An 18,414-nucleotide genomic window follows, 5' to 3' on the forward strand; every position below is an offset into this window, starting at 1 on the left:
TTAACATATTAAAAACATGCCTGGATATATAGCTAGTTGGAGTAGAGAGTATTAAAAGTTAACCATACTGGTTAGCATACTCATTAGTCATTAGCTCTGACTAGCATTGCTGTGCCATACTTTCCATAGAACAGATTAAAGGACCAGTGTCTGAGATTTAGTCACATCAAGCAGTGAGGTTGTATATTGCAACCAACTGAATACCCCTCCCTCTCCCCTTCCAAGCATGTAGGAGAAGCTAAAGTGGCTCCAAAACTTGTGAAAAACACAAAAGACCCTCTCTAGAGCCAGTGTTTGGTTTGTCCATTCTGGGCTACTGTAGAAACATGGTGGTGGACTCCGTGGAAGAGGACCTGCTCCCTATGTAGATATATAGATAGATATATAAAGGGCTCATTCTAAGGTAACGAAAACACAACAATTCTTATTTTCATGTGATTATACACTAATTAAAACATATTAATGAATATTATTTTCCATTTCTGCCAAGTCCATTCTGCTAGTTGCCACTAAATTCTACACACTGCACCTTTAAACAAAATGATTTAAAAAAGACAAATAATAAAATAAATAAAAATAAAAGTTCATGGGTTCATTAAATATTTAGGAATATTGTCCACTTTCTGTTTCTGGCAGTGAGAACACTCCCCTGCAGTACTTACCCTCGGATGGCATGACTTTGGGGTTGCAGTCGAAGTAACGCCTAGAAAAGTGTGACAGCACCCGCTCTCTCTCCTGAGTCTCCCCCATGAGGGCAAACTGCCTGAGGAAAGACCTGCAGCCACAGACACAAGGACGGTTATTTAATCCGAACATGACCTGCTTCAAAAGCAATAACATTCTTTTCTTTATGGTACCATGTCCATACATGTAAACATTTAAAAATTGTGAAGGTTTATTCAGATTTATAGCTGTGTGTCACCATCAGCTTACATACATCAAGAATTTAAAACATATGCAGGATTACTTGTACTGTATATGACCGCTTTTATCCTATTAAATGTTTAAAAATATGTGTTTAGATTACGCCATTTCAAACAGAAGTTGTCATAAATTAAACTACTGATGTCTATTTTTATATATTTACATGTAATTAATTGCCAGGGGTAGAAAGTAACAAGAAACTTGTATTTCACTTATTTTATGCGAGTTTAAACTACTCGTAGCTTAATATTGTACTTAAATTTTATATTTTATATCACATTCATCTGACAGCTTTGCAAGATTAGAATATTTTATATCCTAAACATATGATCAATTTATAAACTAGGATGCATTTACAAAAGTGAACTTACAGAACAAACATTTCGTCTGATAATACTTCTGTACTTTTACTTACTGTAAGTAAACCTTTAGTATTTGTCATGGTACTTTTATTGGACTAAAGGATCTGAGTACTTCTTCAATCACTGCTTACTAATAATTAACTAACTCTGGGGGAAAAGAAGATTTAAAACCACAAGGTAGTGCTTGTTCTTTAGCAAGTTACCACAGTTATACCCCAGTTTAACACTGTTAAACACTGAATACACTGAGTGCATACAATTACTTACAGTATACTGTAAACAGTACAAACCATCACCCTAACTGCAAGGCCGAAGCTGCCCTCTAGAGAGCAGTGTTTAACAGTGGAGAGCATTCATTACATTTACACTAAGAAAGATGGTATTAAGATATAAAAAATACAGCTTTTCATCTAACTGATACTTCATCAAAGCAACCATCACACAGAGGGAAGGACTGAGACAGGATGTTTTGTCCACAGTCACAATTACAAACATGTGGACTTTCATTTTTTAATCATAAGACAGTTTTTTTTAGGGAAAATACAAGAACATGCAGACAACGGGTGGTTATTTGCCTGACATTCATTTAACATTTAGCAATTATCTAGCATCATTTTATGTGATCAACAGGATCGCAGGGAATAGTTTATTGTCTGGCAGAGCAAATGTATTGATAAACTATTAATATTTGTATAATTATTTGTACTGACAAATGTCCAGTGTTTTGTTGATTGTATACTATTGTTCTCACCGCAATGCTTGATCAAGAGCGAGGCCTGTGAAGTTGAAGAAACTCAGATATTCTTCTGCCACCATACGGCTAAAGTCGTTACTGTAAACAGTCACACAAATATTATATTATTATAATATAGTAATGATGATAATATAAGGAGGAATATAGTAATACAAAAAAGAACATAGGAATAAGAGTCAGACACTCAAATGCTAGCTTTCTCAGCTCAGTGAATGGTCTCACTTTGGGCTGTCAGTCAGTGTGCACTGGCACAGTCAGCTTGAGATGTAGACCGGAGGCCACAAAGAAAAAAAAAGAAAAAAGCAAGAAAAAAGAGGAGATTCCCAGGGTGCATCTGTCAGAAAGTGAGGAAACCCTTTAATCCCAAATTCTTTCTCATGCACGAGCAAGCAGCTGACGGACTGATGGGCTGATGGAGCAGCACAGCACTGGAAGAATGCAGATCAACTAAAACACAGCACTACTTTACGTAGGCAGAATTTAAAGTGACTTTAATAATAAATACAGTAAATGCGCAGGAAACTGAATGTGTCATGGCTCTAATAGATTAGCATTCATTAAATAAACATATGATGCAGTAGAAAAGGCTCTTTTTTCAATAACATGCAAATTACAGTACAGTGTTAGTGTACTTATAATGCTGGTTAAGAGGAGTACTGCAGTATATATTTTGTCTTTAAGATTAGTAGGAGTACAATAAGTATTAATATTGATACTGTAATATTTTGTGGAAGATGTTGAAATAATGAGGGCACTTGTATTAGTAGTAGAGATAATTGTTATTCATGAATAAACAATGATAAATTGACACCCAGGTAGAAATAACTACAACAACATTACAACATTTCTTAAGATATTTGATGTATGCTTGCTACTTGGTGGGTGCCAACAGTCTAGCTTGTGTGTAAACATTAGCTTACCACTTAGCATTTTCCAACTGGTAACTAATATGTTGCTAGCTTTTGAGACATTGCTAATAGTTGGGTGTGTAGCAGATGGATGCTAAATAGTTTCTGAGGTGTTACAAGTGTTTCTTATGTGGTAGGTAGTTGGTTGCTAAGGCGTTGCTGGGGTAGTGGATGCTATGGCTTTCAGGGCTATTGCTAGGGCTTCAGTAGGTGGTTACTGGGCTGTTCAAAACGGTAGCTGGTTGGTTGCTAAGGCATTGCTAAGGTGATAGTAGTGATTTCTATGGCTTTCAGGGCTATTGCTAGGGCTGCAGTAGGTGATTGCTGGGCTGTTCAAAGTGGTAGCTAGTTGGTTGCTAAGGCATTGCTAGGGTGATAGTAGTGGTTGCTATGGCTTTCAGGGTTATTGCTAGGGCTTCAGTAGGTGATTGCTGGGCTGTTCAAAGTGGTAGCTAGTTGGTTGCTAAGGCATTGCTAGGGTGATAGTAGTGGTTGCTATGGCTTTCAGGGCTTTTGCTATGGCTTCAGTAGGTGTTTGCTGGGTTGTTCAAAAGTAGCAGCTAGTTGGTTGCTAAGGTGTTACTAGGTGGTAAATATGGTTTTCATGGTGGTTACTAGGGTGGTTGCAGTGAGTGCTAGTGCATTTCCACGTGACTGATAACCAGTTTAATCTTTTTGGGCCGTTGCTAAGACTTTCATAGGTGGTTGCTAGGGGTTTATGGACAGTTGTCTAGGCATCATAATGTAGTTGCTAGGTGGCTGCTATGATGTTAACGTTCAAAAGCATTGAGTTGGATATACATTGACCTGGATGGCTGAGAATCTTCACAGACTATGGTGTTACCCGGGAGTTAATAGGTGGTTGCTAGGGTGTTTGGGATGGTAGCTCTGATAGAAAGCACACATAACAACACCTACATAATAACCTCACAACACAATAACTCTCTAGTAGCTCACTTCTTGCTGAGGTGACGCGCCACATCAGACTTCCTGAAGCCATCCAAGTTGAAGAGACGTTTGGCCAAACGTTTGGCGGCCGCCACGTCGGCACGGTGACTGCCATTGGTGAGGGTGTCACTGCTGCTCAGACCCAGCCTGTCACTGAGGTCCTGGTCCAGTTCCGAATCTGTCGCCAGGCGGGCCTTCTCCCTGCTGGAAGGGTGGGTAAGGAGGGAGGGGTGTCAGAGGTTGAAGAGAGGGGCAGGATTAGTGAGCGACTCAGAGGAATAGAGAAGCAGATGGACAGAAAATGATATGGAAAGGAAGGGAAAGATGGGAAATGAAGCACATTATGGTGCAGAGATCCAGGAGCGAAAAAGTGGGACGCGGAGAGGAAGAGGAGTTCAATTGACAGAGGTTGGTAAATAATTGAAAAGAACAGAGAGAAAAGGATAAAAGGGGGAACAAAGAAGGATGATGATATAATAATAAAACTAATAACTCAAGTATATCAATAATTTAATAACACTAATATCTGATTTATGCACCACTGAGTTTCCTGCTGAACACGATGTTTTAAGACAAGAATAGTAAAATACACAATGGCGAGGTGAAAAAAAGAAAAGCTGATGATGAGGAGAAAATAGCTTAAAAGAGAGATAAATATCTGTTAAAGGATGAATGGTGAGTGGACGGAGAAGGCTGATGAAAGAGGATTCAAAGACGTATGAATGGAGAGATGGAAGGCGGTCGGAGATTATAATGAAGAGCAGAAATGAATGAGTGCGAATATGCAGTAGTAAACAGCGCCTGTATTTAACAGAACTCATGCCAATCATTTTATATTCTAACACATTTGGCATGATTATATACTTTAATAACTAGATTCAAAATCTCCCCTTTTGCAGGCTTCCTTGCAGGCTTCCTCGCTCTCTCGTTATCACTTCCTAATTAAGCCCCTTCAAAGCATTAACCAGTTCAGAAGTGCAAAACTTATTACATCTGAATTATTCTGTGATAATAATTTAAGCATGTTATGTCACACTGAGCCAGAAGTGAGCTACTTTTCTGGTTTCTGCTGGAATATGAATGACAGAAACAAGGTCTCCGAGTTCATTCACTTAGGATTCGACGTGATACTCAAAAGTTGTCGCTGCCGTCCAGAGCTGTGTGACCGTTCTGGTCTTGCCAACTGGCCAACGAAAACAATGACAGCCCGACAGCTGAGAGTTGTATTCCAAGAAGCAAGAACACTTCCTGAACGAGCAATTGGGTTTCTCAGCATGAGGAACAAACCAAGTAAACCCACAGCACAGGACTTTGCTTCTCACACTTACACATCTATATTCAGTATACGTGTCAGGTGAAATCACACCAGAGCAAACAGTAATTAATAATACAAGCTGACTGGTAAAGAAAGCGACAAGGGTTCAAGGGTCAACTTTGCTTTCACAGAGTACACACAAGAAAAATGAAGACGAGAGCAGAGCAAACACAAAATTTAAGTGTAAGTCTTTGCAGTTTTAAAACAGGGTATTCAGATCCTTTACTCAGGTAAAAGTGCCAATACAGTAATATAAAAATACTTAATTACAAGTAAAAGTCCTGCATGAAAAATCCTACTTAAGTAGAAGTACATAAGTATTATGAGCTTGATGTAGTTAAAGTATTGCAGTAAAAGTAGTGGTTTGGTCCCTCTGACTGATATATTATTATATATGACATCATTAGATTATTAATACTGAAGCATCAGTGTTAGAGCAGCATGTTACTGTTGTAGCTGCTGGAGGTGGAGCTAGTTTCAACTACTTTATATACAGTTAGCTAGTTTAGTCCATTGGTTTCCAACCTAGGGGTCAGGCCCCTCCAAAGGGTCACCAGATAAATCTAAGGGGTTGTGAGATGATTAATGGGAGAGGAAAGAAGAAAAAACAAAGTTCTGATACACAAATCTGTTTTCATTTTTTGGACTTTGCATTTTTGCTTTGCATATTGGATAATTTTACTTCTTTCGGCATTGAATGGTTATTCAAATGAAACCATATGAGAGGTTCAGAGTGGATTCACTATTTGGTGGAGCTATTAACTGTTAACTCATTGACATCTGAAATGTAACAAGGCATACCAGCTAGACTCTGCATTTTTGTAAGAGGTCACAAGCCAGAACAGTTGTGAACCGCTGGTTTAATCTTTAACAATGTGTTGTATTTTAAAAGCTTGTTGTATTATCCGTTGTGTCACCTGAAAAGTATCAAGCTTTCAATAAATGTAGTGGAGTAGAAGTAAAAAGTTGCAAAAAGTAGAAATACTCAAGTAAAGTACAAGTATCTCAAAATTGTACTTAAGTACAGTACTTGGGTTACTTTCCAGGAGTATTAATCACATAGTTTTCCCAAATAAAATCTACTCGGCCAATCTGCGGCCCCTTCATTCCTGAACATTGTGAAATCAAAATGAACCGGCTGACACAAAGCACAGCACAGCTTCAGATGCCTACGAGAGCGTTTGAATCTTCCCTCTGGCCAAACACGAAATTCAAACTCTCTGAGATACATGACAAACAGGTGAGACGGGTTCCTGGGTGGAGATCCTACCTGTGGCAAGACCGCCTAATCGTCAAATACCTCTCCTCTCCGACTACAGGTGAAGCATGACAGCAGAAGACAGAAGTTGTCCTCATTGCCGCCCCCTGCCCAGCACCTCTCCTCAGACTGCTCGCCCGACTGACCCCTCCTCTCCTCCTGTGCTCGTGACCTGACCGCATCACCGTCCAGTCCACCCGTCCGCCCTTTTTCCTGGGGTCTAAGAGCGCCAGCTAACGCGGCTGTACACCTGTAGTCGCTCCCAAGAGGCCTGCCGTCTCTGACATTCCTCTGCTTGGTTTGGAGTCTTTCTGAGACTTCATGGGTCACCCCCTTCTTTTTTTCTCTCCCCCCTTCTCTCCACTTTCTCACTCTCCCTCTGTGTTTGCTGTCATCTGATCTTCACAGCGAGCCTCCTTCCCCCCAAAGTAAAAGAGCTGTTTGTCCTGCAATGCCTCTTGTCTCTATCTTTTTCCCCTCTGAGTCTGTTTGCTGTTGTTTCTGTTCCCTCTTTCCACTCCTCCCTCCTCTCTTTCTCCCTCCCTGTTCCACTGTGTAAACTCTCACTGTCCCCTGCTGACCTTGGATTCGAAGCATGGCATGAAACTTGGCTTGTCTATCGCCTAGAAATCCCCCCCCCCCCCCCCCCCCCCCCCTCCCCCCTCCTCCTCCTCTCCATTCATTCCTCCCCCTTTCTCTTTCACTGCATCTCCAATTACACAGTCAGTATGTCCATCCTTTCCAAATTCCAGCCTGCCTTGTTTTTGGTGTGAGCTTTTAGCACACCTACAGAGAAAACAATGATGTGAGGTGTCAGGTTTAAACTCGCAGGGAGATCCAGCGTTTGTGTTTGTGTGTGTGTGTGTGCCTCTAAACAACCATAACTGCCCACAGGAAAGAATAGTTGGGCTTTTGTAAACGTCTGAGGCCATTGTGGCATCTGTTTACAGCATACACTTCATCAGGGCCTGCAGGAGAGTTCATAATCATAAGATTAAGCCGGCACTGTAGCTCAGGCTGCGCCACCTGTTCGCATTGTCTCATCAAGAGGCAGCACAATGCCGAGAGGTCCTGAGAGAATTCCCAGTGTCAGCCGCTGCTTCAACGGTATCCCTGCATAATTGAAGCCCCTCTCAGTCTGCTGGGTAGCTCAACACAAAGAGCCACTGTGTAATGGTACAGAACATCTGAAAAGGGTGATGTGAACGAAGGAGGAGGTGGAGGAGGAGGAGGAGGAGGAGGAGGGGGGGCAGGGGAGTGAAATTCCAACTTTTATCAAAGTATGGGCAAGCCTTCAGAAATATTTGTCTCGTTCCTGGATTCCACCGCTGCAGGGCTGCCAGAGTTGGGCTGGACATGAAAGAGTGATAAGAACAGTGCTAAGCAAACATTCACCTTTACCTCTCTAGTGTGATGTGGTTCTCATAAGAGTTTTATAGGGAAGGAGGAATGATTACAGCCAGGAAAACCTCTTTCAGTGTTCATATGGACACCTGACTGTTGTTTAAGGAAGACTTGAAAGATTGTGAACTTGTCCTTTAAGTCTTACATTCTGTTCACATTTAATTTTGAACCATATTTACATTCCAGAGCAGTAAAAACACCCTAAACATCTTTCTTTTAACCTGAAATTTCATGACTTTTCCTAATGTGACCTCGAATATAGAAAAATAGGAATATTTCAACTGTTTTATTATTATAATTATTATAACCAATATACTATTTGTGTGTAGCTGATACACATTTTTGTACATAGCAGGTGTTCCAGGAAAAAAAATGATGTTGCATTCTTCACATTCAGTATAATAATAATTCATTGTGTTGGCTGTTGTGTTCTCCTGTTTTTGGTAAAATAGGACCATAACTGTGAATGTTTTTTCTCCATATATAAATATTGTAAAACCTTAAGAATACACTCTCTGCTCTCTGAAAGCTTCATTAAGGATCAATCACTCACTTATTAATGACCGATGATATATTTATGAATGAAAAACAGATTTGTGGTTCAGAAGTTTGGTATAGAAACTAATTATGCGGGAATAATGAGAAGATGTGAAGAGTCAGAATATGAACAGTATGTAAAAATAATAAAGCTGCTGTGTTTTTAACCATTCATGAGGATTTTTACATTAAGCAACTGAAATTTGAGACACACACATACACGTTTCCATCACTTCAGGGGACATTACATTGACTTGCATTGATTTGCAGTCATTTCCTGGAAACTCTAATAACCCTACCCCTAAATAAAGTAATGAAATACAATATGGCAGTATGGAGACTTGTTTAAAGTCCCCAAAGGGGAGGTGAGTTCCTGCAGTGTGATTGTGTAAACAGATTTATGTCCCCACAACGTGAGTAATACAAGTACACACAGACACACACAAATACCTGCAGTAAAGTCTCTTCTCAAAAAGCGCTTATCGCTGTCCTCTTCTGCCATCTAGTGGTCTGAGCAACAAGGTGACCCAATGCAGTGAGTCTACCTCTGCAGTGCTGTCACACTAAATTAGGGTGACATTCACAAAGCCGGTCTACCTCACCGTCACACGTCACACGTGAGCACTGTAGCAGACATTTCCCACCACAGCTGAGCAGCAGCGATAAACAGACTGACTGACACTTGTCCCACATTTCTGCTTCGCCGTATGAATCTTTCATATAGAGCATCTTGCAGGGTGCAAACTGGATTGAGACAGCTATTGTGGTGCTGTTTTATAGTGCATGAATACCGCATAAAACACAAGGACAAAAGATTTTGAATTTGAGATTAAGTCTCCTGAATTGCAGGTGGGACTCTGACAGTTAAGGTGAGTCCCTCTTTGCTGCAGCAGCCATCTGCCTCTGTCTAACATGCTTACCTCACACACAAACACACACACACACACACACAGAGCATGCACGTCACATACAAACCCACCAAAAAAACCCACCAACAAATGCAAACATGCACACACTCAAACACGTATAGACACCGAAATGTGCACAGATGGACTCAGACTCAGACGGCAGACAGCAGAGGGACCACAGGCAGCCTTCGAGCGACCTTCACTCTAAACTACTCGGCTCCAGAATAGCACTGCAGCACCGCTCTGCACAAGGAGAATGACACAGACGGAGACACTCATTCATCTGGACTGGGAGGCTGGAGGCTGACAACAGTCCATTAACAGGGTTCTGACCTCGCAGGGGAGGAATTCAAAACTGCATTAATACTCAATTAGCGTCTGCAACTTGTAACTGCTTATGAAGTTTCTGAGCAGTTTATTTAAAGGAATCTGTTTAATATTAGACCCATTTAATTTTGAGTCTATCCGAGAGCCTTGTAATATTCAGTATAATGATGTGATATATGATGATGTAATTCCAACACTCAGAGGAATTAATCTGCCGCTTTAAAAGCCTCCACTTTTCCGGTTTCAGGCTTTCCACCAGATTTTGGACGCTGGCTGCAGAGATTTGCTCCCACTCAGCCACAAGAGCATTAGTGAGGTCCAGCACTGACGTTGGGTAATAAGGCCTGGGTCTGAGTTCATCCCAAAGGTGTTGGACGGGGTTGAGGTCAGGGTGCGGACGAGTTCTTCCACACCAGACTGAGAAAACCATTTCTTTATGGAGCTGGCTTTGTGCACGGAGGCACTGACATGTTGAAACAGGAAAGGGTCTTCACCAAATGGTTGCCATAAAGTTGAAAGCACAATAGTGTCTAAAATATCATTGTGTGCTGCTTCTGTAGCATTAAAATGTACTTTAATTAAGGGGCCTTGCCAAAACCATGAAAAACAGAACCTGTTAAACTGTATTTCAACACAACTTCAGAAAGTCATAAACTATATTTTTTTTACAAAAAGTTGAGATTGTATTTTACACAAGAACTATTGTAGCTTAATTTATGATTGTTTTGTTTTTCAGGATGTAATATACTTGATAGGATTAGAGTCATCATGCTGTTAGTGTAGTGTTATGCATTATTGAGTCTTAATATGATTATGGATTTTATGTATGTGCACTTTTTTTTTGTCTTTGAAGGGTTGTAAACATGTTTATATGGACCACAGAAGAGCAGCTACTGCAGCAGCTACAATACAGTAGCTAATGGGGATCTAAATGACCAAACAGGTGATTCTGCTCATATATTTTCCTCCTTTTTTAAAATTTACAGACTGGGAATAAAATACTGCAATTGCTACATTAAGAATTATCTAAAGCTTTCAATTTGACTTTGAGTTTTATAGACAACTGAGTTTAAACACCTTGTGCCTTAAAGCAGAACAGCTCAGTGTTTAAATATATGTAATACAACACAAAGTATCCCAATACTACCATATTGATAATGTATGGCAAGCGATCTTATTATGATGCTGAATTCAAAGCTGCTCTAATCAATATTTTTATATTAATAATGGATCGAATGACTACAAATGAAAGCAGGCACATAGCAGGCATCTGTTTTCAGCAAAAAAAGGCTCTGATAAACCGACTGTGCACAACCTGTCCAGCACCAAAACGGCAGACAGACAAAGTTAGCGACTAGCTGGTGAACATAGAGGAGCATTTAGAAGCTAAAGAGACACATATTTTTCTCAGGAGTCCGTGGAGACCAAAACAGATCTATAAGGAGAGAATATTGTTATATGTTACAGGTGGCCAAAAACATGACTTTCAATGAATATTAATGTTGCTCTGTGTCTGCTGGATGTGCAAATAGGCAACTATTTGCTAACATGTTTGCCATAATAGCTTTATAAGCTTTATAAGTTATGTAATGCCCTCAAGTACCCAGAAAATCAATTAATGCAGATTTTTGTACCTTTCAGAAGTTTGGTTACTTTTACACAGTTACATGTGATTTTTCCACTGTGACTGCTCGATACACTAACTCACCTTGGCAATGAGAAAGACGGGTTGCTGTACCAGCTGCTCCCCAGGTGTGTGCAGTCTCGTCCTCTGGGTGGCGTGTCGTCAGAACCGCTGCTCAGCCTCTCGCTGGAGGGGGCTCTGGTGGCGTCCGAATCCCCTGTCACGGTAAAGATAGAATCAGAGAGACTGGGCCTCTCATCGTGTGCCAGCGGGGCGAAGCTGAGCTGGACGATCTGCCTGGCGCTCTGGCAGACCGGCCCGTGGATGGCAGGAGTTAATGTGGGGAGGTCAAATGTCAAGACAGTTTGCGTGCTCGAGGTTAGTATCTCCTCACTGTCCAGGCTGTTGTATGATGTCCCTTTGGCTCGGTGGGACTCCATTATGCTCTCAAAGTGGCGGCTGAAGGTGTCCTCCGCAGCGCAGCGAGGGCCAGAGACCAAGATGGGGGATTTCAGGGCTGGATGGTGGTTGTCGAAAAAAGTTTCCATTGGTCTGGACAGAGAGGGAAGTTTCAGTACACTGCAATAACACAGCTGTGTTTGTAAAGAAAAGCTTAAATGTACGTTAACCAAGCAAGTGTTCGAGAAAAAGAAACTGAAACTATATAAGCCTGCTGAACTGTTAGAGGGCTGTGTCTAATTAATGCAAAAATGTCACCGAACCTGTTTACGATCTACTGTAAAAGTAGGTTATGGGTGAGATCCAAATTAAGTTAAAATATGTAGGTCAGGGGAAAATTCTGCGTCACCAGAATGTCTGTGAACTTGTGTGCGTTTACAAGCTTGTTTATGACTGTGGTTGTGTGTGTTTTCAACATGTGTGTTCACCTCTTCAGACGGTGGCCGAGCTCCTCCTGCGCCGCATACTTCTGCTTCCTGTTGTCTCCTTGCATCCTCACACTGGCCCAGCTCACGATTTCTTCCTCTTCCTCCTCATCTTCTTCTTCCTCCTCCTCCCCCCTTCTTCCCCGTCTTCTCCCCTCCTCCTCCCCATCTGTCCTCCCATACGCCAAACCTCCCAGCGGGCTGCTGCCTGTCCCTGAGTTTCCCTGCACACTGCGGTTACTCCCAAATGCAGAGTCGGCGTCATCCTGCTCAGCCAGCAGCACCTCGTCTATGTCTGTCTCCCTGTAGCAGCGCAGCGGGACGGCGTCCAGGTCGGTTTCTGAATACTTCAGCGTCCGGCGGATGATGCCAGTTTTGGGTGATGTCCCAATAATGGTGGGGGGAGGGGTCACCAATTCTACCTCCACATGTTGCACCTCGTGATTGGCAGAAAGCAGAGGAAGGGAGCAAGGGGGAGTCGGGGTGGGAGACTCACTAGAGTTACCACTGGGAGGAGCTGTGGAGGTTTCCAGAGAATCTGCAGGTAGAGAAAGTTAAATAACCTTTTTGATTTCTTATATGCTATTTGATATCATATGTTCCAACTGCAAAAAAGAAACATATATAGATAATTTGATTCTTCTAATAGATGGTGCTGTGTCATAAAATACAATTAAGAGCTAAAACAGAGTATTGAACCTCAATATTTATTTCTTATTGACCTAAATGTGTCCGTAACACTGATGGTTGAAAACTGTCAAGTTCCAAATGTTGTCCGGTCAGATTGGTAATGTTGTTTACCTGCTCTTGATCTTATATTCACTGACAGAAATCTTAAATTATTCTAACTTTGAGAACGCTCACACAGCGAGTCAACTCTTCACCATTCCTTTATTTATGGATTTAACAAAGATGATTGTAATATTTTGAGTACCTTTGTATTTCTGGTGATGTCACATGAATACGACTATTTACAGTATAAAGAAACTAGAAACAACTACTGATGGAGGCAAGATAACTGAAAGCATGATTTATCGAAGAAAAGTTCTGCTATGTGTTTGATTTTAGACTTAAGGCTGCACCAATCAATATTTTTATATCAACAGTGGATAAAGTGATTATGGCAACGATGGCTGTTGAGCATAGTGGAGCATTTAGCAGTTTACATGTTTTCCATATAAACATAATGCAGTGATAATATGTAATTGTTGTGTTTACAGCTTGTTTTGCTACACCCAAGTCGCCCCAAAAAATTATTAATACCGGTTTAAATAATAATTTTTCCAATTTGAGACTGCATTTAAAGTAGGCAAAGTTCTTGCATGGCTGCTTGTGTTTACACATTTAAATTGGAGTCTGGCTTCTTTTGGGAAATTAAAAAGTTTTGGCATTAGTACCAAAACTCAGATATCATATCTGCACTAGCATGGATTATTTTCAAATGATTCCCATTATTAAAGGCACAGAATGAGATATTACATCTGAAGTTGCCCTAAATAAAATACAGTGATACTGGCCCGCAGCAGTGTTACTCCACTGGCTTCTCTATCTCCTTTAGATCCCACCTAAATGATTCCCTTGTGAAGAATGAAGGCAAATGAATAAAAAACGCCTTTAGTTCAACACTGGAATAACAAGGAAGCTGATCTGCAGTTTACTGGATGAAATAGTAGAGGACATGCTCTGACTTTTCTCTCCCCTGCTAGCAGCCTCCTCAGCGGGGGTCCCGAACAAAAACTCCCACTTGGCACGTGCGATCCTCTGACAGTGAAGCGAGGGCACAGGCACTGCACAGGCACTGTCCGTCTGAAAGACACACACACACACACACACACACACACACACACACACACACACACAGAGACAAACTCAAGGCCAGTTCTGCAGTGCAGCATTAAATGATTAGATGAGAAGATCCATATCAGGCTGTTGTCTGTGTGTTAAGTATGGAGCAGGAGCCAGGAGGTGATTAGTTTAGCTTATCATAAACACTGGTGGCCGGTGGAAACATCTAGCCTATCTGGCTCTCTCCACAGTTCAAAAATCAATCTTTAAACACCTCTAAAGCTTACTAATTAACACATTGTATCTCATTTGGTTCATCCAACTCATTAGTAGTTTTAGGAAGAGTTACATGTCATCCCTTTTGCAGTTAAATATATATATGTATTGTCAGTGTTTTTTTTTGATTAATTGACAACATTTTTTTATTGTTATAAGGAGGAAAAAAGGATTTAGGGGAAATATCAGCAATGCCCTCTTTTTCTCTGGCATGGCAACGAGAAACAATTTAAACAATCTTGTGCTGTAGCTACAAGTCATGAGCAGACAGTATGTTGTTAGCAGTGGTACTGCAGAGCAATGATCACACCAGCCTCTAAATGGACCAAAGTGACATTTGCAGGTATGATTACATCTGTTTAATGTGCTGCAGCTGAGCAGCTAATTAGCTGTCTAGCCTGCTAACTGACGTAAGCGGTGCACTTTTCCCTGGTGAATGTTTGTTCGGTGGGTCGTTCAATAAGCTAAGGTGCAAGACAAGACGTGTGTTCATGTTTGTAAGTTAGATAAGAAGTAGACTTTAGTAGGAAAGCTAATGTGGGTTGTTCAAAGAAAGTTTCAGCACGTAACCTGCCTGTTTGTGTAGAGATTAAACAAACAAGATACATCGTGTTAATCAGTAAGCTTTAGAGGTGTTGGTGGATAGATTTTTGAACTTAGTAGAGAGCTAAGCTAGTAGTTCCCATCCACCTCCAGTCTTTATGCTAAGCTAGGCTAACTGCCTCCTGGCTCCAGCTCCATACTTATCACACAGACATGAAAGTGGTGTCAGTTTTTTCTAATTCTGGGCAAGGAAGTGAATAGGCGTATTTCCTATTTCCTATTTCTTTAACTCTTAAGTCTCTATATTATATGAAATTACATATTTTTCAGTACAAAACCAACAATGTAATTTGTAGCTTTGTCATTTCCAAAGTCCACCCAGTACACACCTGTATTCCTGAGGTGGCGGCCCCAGTCTCATTGCTCTGGTGGCTGGACTGACTGGACTCTGGGGACACACAGTCCCTGTCCCCCAAGCTGCCCGTCACCCCACTGGAGCTCCGTGAGGACGGCCCTCCCATTGCGCCGTTCTGCTCCACCTCGGGAGGATCTTCCACTCTCTGCAGGCGTGGCTGCTGCCCTGCCCCATATCCCTCCACCTCATTGCCCCCTCCTTCCTCATCACAGCCCTCATCCTCCTCAGGAGAGTCCAACACCACTGGTCCCAGAAGCAGGATCTCTCTCCTTCTTTGCTCAGCCCGTTTCTGCTGAGCTGAGGGGCTGAGCGGCCGACGGCGCTGACTGGACGGATGATCAGGAGCTTGGTTACCACTGGACCCCAATCCAGGGTCACTGTTTGGCCTTGGGCTGTTCGTCACATAATGCCCCCACTGCTGCCTAGATGTCCAACTGACCGGTGCCTCCTCAACACTTTGATTGATAAAGAGCCTGCGAGCAAGCTCTGTGCAGTCCCCTCTCTCAAAGGAGCTCAGTTCTCCTCTCCTGTCCAGGCTGGGGGACCAGGAGTCTCCGGTGTACTGTGGAGGCTGACGGCGATGCAGGGTGGGGGTTTCTGGTGCTCGGAGCTCAGCTTGGAATAGCCTGGGGTCCCTCATGGGAGAGCTGAGCTCGGTGGGAGGATGAGAGGGACGGAGGACACGTGAAGGAAGGGCTGGAGAACTCTGAACCGCTGGTAGCGCTGAGCTCTGATGCTGGGATCTCTGAATGTAGTCCTCCGTGTGTGTGTCATAATTAGCATGGGAGTTTGATTCATGTGAATGTGACTGCAAGAGGGAGTTTTCAGGCTGGTGTGAGTCTGTACTGTCAGCTACTGACGTGTGCTGGTCGTTTAAAGGGATGTTCATCTTAAGCGCTTGCTTATAATGTTGTGCATTTGGAGCTGAATTGTGAGATTCTCCATAGTTTGAGCTGCTTGCAAGCTCATCTAAAGCATTGTGCAATGAGGACCTCCTTGCCTCTGTGAAAATAGAAGATACTTTGGTAGCTTCCTCTGCAAGCCTGCGGGCAACTTCAGGGCTGTGAGCTGGAGAGGAAGATTTACTGTCACTTAACTGGTTCAAGCCCTCGACGACATTATTGCCAAGTTGGAGGATTGCTCCCTGTGGTGAAGCACTCCTGTTACAGGCCCTGTGAACATGTCTTTTGGTGGCTGGACTGCCTGCCACAGCTCTGTCCTCCCCTGACCAGTGAAGAGGGCTCTGGGACTTGACACAGGACCCAGGCCTCGAGTGCGGAGATTGCCTGGACTGGGACGATAGCTGGTCTGACGCTGGGCTCCGAGGCAGCCCACAAATAGCCTGGCTCCTATCTTTGGGGTTTACGAAGATGTTCTGACGCTGAACAGGAGACCCGGCCCAGGACTGACAGCGTGGCTGTTGGTTGTAGCGCAAGGATGAGGTGTGCTCAAGTGCATGGGCTAGTTTAATCCTCAGTAAAGGGGAGCCAAACTCCTCCACAGCCCTTTGGGTAGCTGCCCTGCCGATGAGGTCCAAGGCTGGTTGGCGAAGGCCAGGGGAGAACGTCTGCTGGTGACTTCCTGGAGATCCTGGAGATCGGAAAGTCAGCTTGGGACTGGAGCAGCAAGAAGAATTGGGACTCCCATACCAAACTGGGTCGGTGAGCCTTTTGTGATAGTGTAAGGGGGTGGATTTCTCCTCCCTGGTCGCTCTCTCACATATTGAGTTGCGTGGACTGTCCAAGGTCTTCACATTAGACTTCTCAATGTAGCTGAACGTAACCACAGACCTCTTCCCATCGCTGACTTCCTCCTTGTTAAACCTCTGGCAGTTGGGAGGTGTGTGAGGGACAGCGATCTTTCCAGAAGATGGCGTTGGTGGAGAGCGGATGGCTCCAACACAGGGTGAACTCCAGCGCTTGGTGACTGAAGGAGACAGGGAGCCGCTGGCTTGCTGGCGCTGAAACCTAACAGTGCTCGGAGACGGAGACTGGCTATGTGTGCCGTCCTTAACTAGATGGTGAGCTGTGGAGGTCTTCGGGACGGTCTTGCTCGCTATCTGAGACAGGAGCTTCGCAGGACTATCCCGAACTGAGCGCCCTTGAGCAACCCCTTCTTTATTTTCTCCAAATTCCCCTTTCCCTCCACTCTGATCTGGGGCAGGCCTCACTTCCACATACAGATGAAGGACTTTTCCAGACTGGGACATGACCTCCGCTCAGCACGTAATGAGGACAGAGAAACAGAAATGGGGCATAGAGAGGGAGTCAGGCAGGGTGAAAGAGACACAAACAAGGATATGTTTGTCTTTGTCCTCCTCTTCTTTTATTTGTTGGTTCAGTTGTTGTTTATCTGCTGGTGGTGCGTGTCACTTTATTTTTAGACGGTCTTTCTTCTCCCTCCCAGAGCGTCCGTGTGCAGAGCAGAGACACACAGGCTGAAGGGCCAGAGGACAAACATGCCCATGGGACACCTCCAACAGCTCCCTATTCCTCATACCTGTGAATAAAAGAAAGGAGGAGTTGTTATCCTTTGTATTCTCAAATGTCTCTAGATACACACAGGGTATTCCATATATATAAATATCATATGTATATATTTTGATCCATATAAGCTAAGTTAGTGGTGCTACTAGTTCCTCTTTCATTGTATGAGATTGAATTCTTCTCATTTGTCTCTTGACACTGTTGAAACCAAACCAATATTACAGGATAAGGTGGGTGGTGGTGTCTATATTTTTTTTATATAGTCAACAAATCCTATGAAAAGACCAAAAAACCAACAATGTGTTCGTCTGCAATACTTTCTGTGATTTCCTTGTCCTGTCAGTTCCAATAAAGACAAACATTTTTTAAAAAAATAGACCACAAACTGTCATTTCCTCATAGAGCTGGGGACTGTAGCAAATGTTACTCAAACAGGAGTAAATACTGCATATTAATACTGCGGATTAATACACATTTGTGAGCATTTATGGCAGCAGGACGTTGCATGTGGGATTGACTCAAAAGCCCTTTTCAGATTTGGAATTTGTGATAATTTCTGGCTTCATCGAGCTGTTAAAGCGACGGAAGTGGAAGCGTAGTCGCCGCTGGAAATCAGAGGTGAAATTAAGGTAGAAGAGTGTTTTCAGTTCTCCCACAGGCTGCATTACGGAAGGATTTTAAAATGTATTTTGTTGCTGAACCCTTAATTAATGACCATCACAGTGAATCATTTATTAGATAGAAAATTTCTGCTGA

The 18,414-nt window shown here is 42.7% G+C and overlaps 1 protein-coding gene across 5 annotated transcripts in view; it reads right to left on the reverse strand.

Annotated features, from left to right (window-relative positions):
• LOC121886676 (PH and SEC7 domain-containing protein 1-like) overlaps positions 1-17,579 on the reverse strand; it is a 63,484-nt gene extending 45,905 nt beyond the window's left edge. For 3 of the 5 annotated variants that reach the window (XM_042396870.1, XM_042396872.1, XM_042396873.1), the window contains exons 1-7: positions 15,147-17,579; positions 13,812-13,959; positions 12,157-12,691; positions 11,354-11,821; positions 3,906-4,100; positions 2,038-2,118; positions 663-775 (exon numbers count right to left, since the gene is read on the reverse strand). In XM_042396870.1, the coding sequence (XP_042252804.1) occupies positions 663-775; positions 2,038-2,118; positions 3,906-4,100; positions 11,354-11,821; positions 12,157-12,691; positions 13,812-13,959; positions 15,147-17,381 (3,775 nt within the window). In that variant the 5' untranslated portion in view covers positions 17,382-17,579. Of the gene's footprint in view, positions 1-662; positions 776-2,037; positions 2,119-3,905; positions 4,101-6,481; positions 7,081-11,353; positions 11,822-12,156; positions 12,692-13,811; positions 13,960-15,146 lie in introns of those variants that run through there. The other 2 variants (XM_042396871.1, XM_042396874.1) reach the window with 2 other exon arrangements.
• Between the last annotated feature and the right edge of the window lie 835 nt (positions 17,580-18,414).

This window comes from Thunnus maccoyii, chromosome 20, assembly GCF_910596095.1.
Source record: "Thunnus maccoyii chromosome 20, fThuMac1.1, whole genome shotgun sequence".
Lineage (NCBI taxonomy): Eukaryota > Metazoa > Chordata > Actinopteri > Scombriformes > Scombridae > Thunnus > Thunnus maccoyii.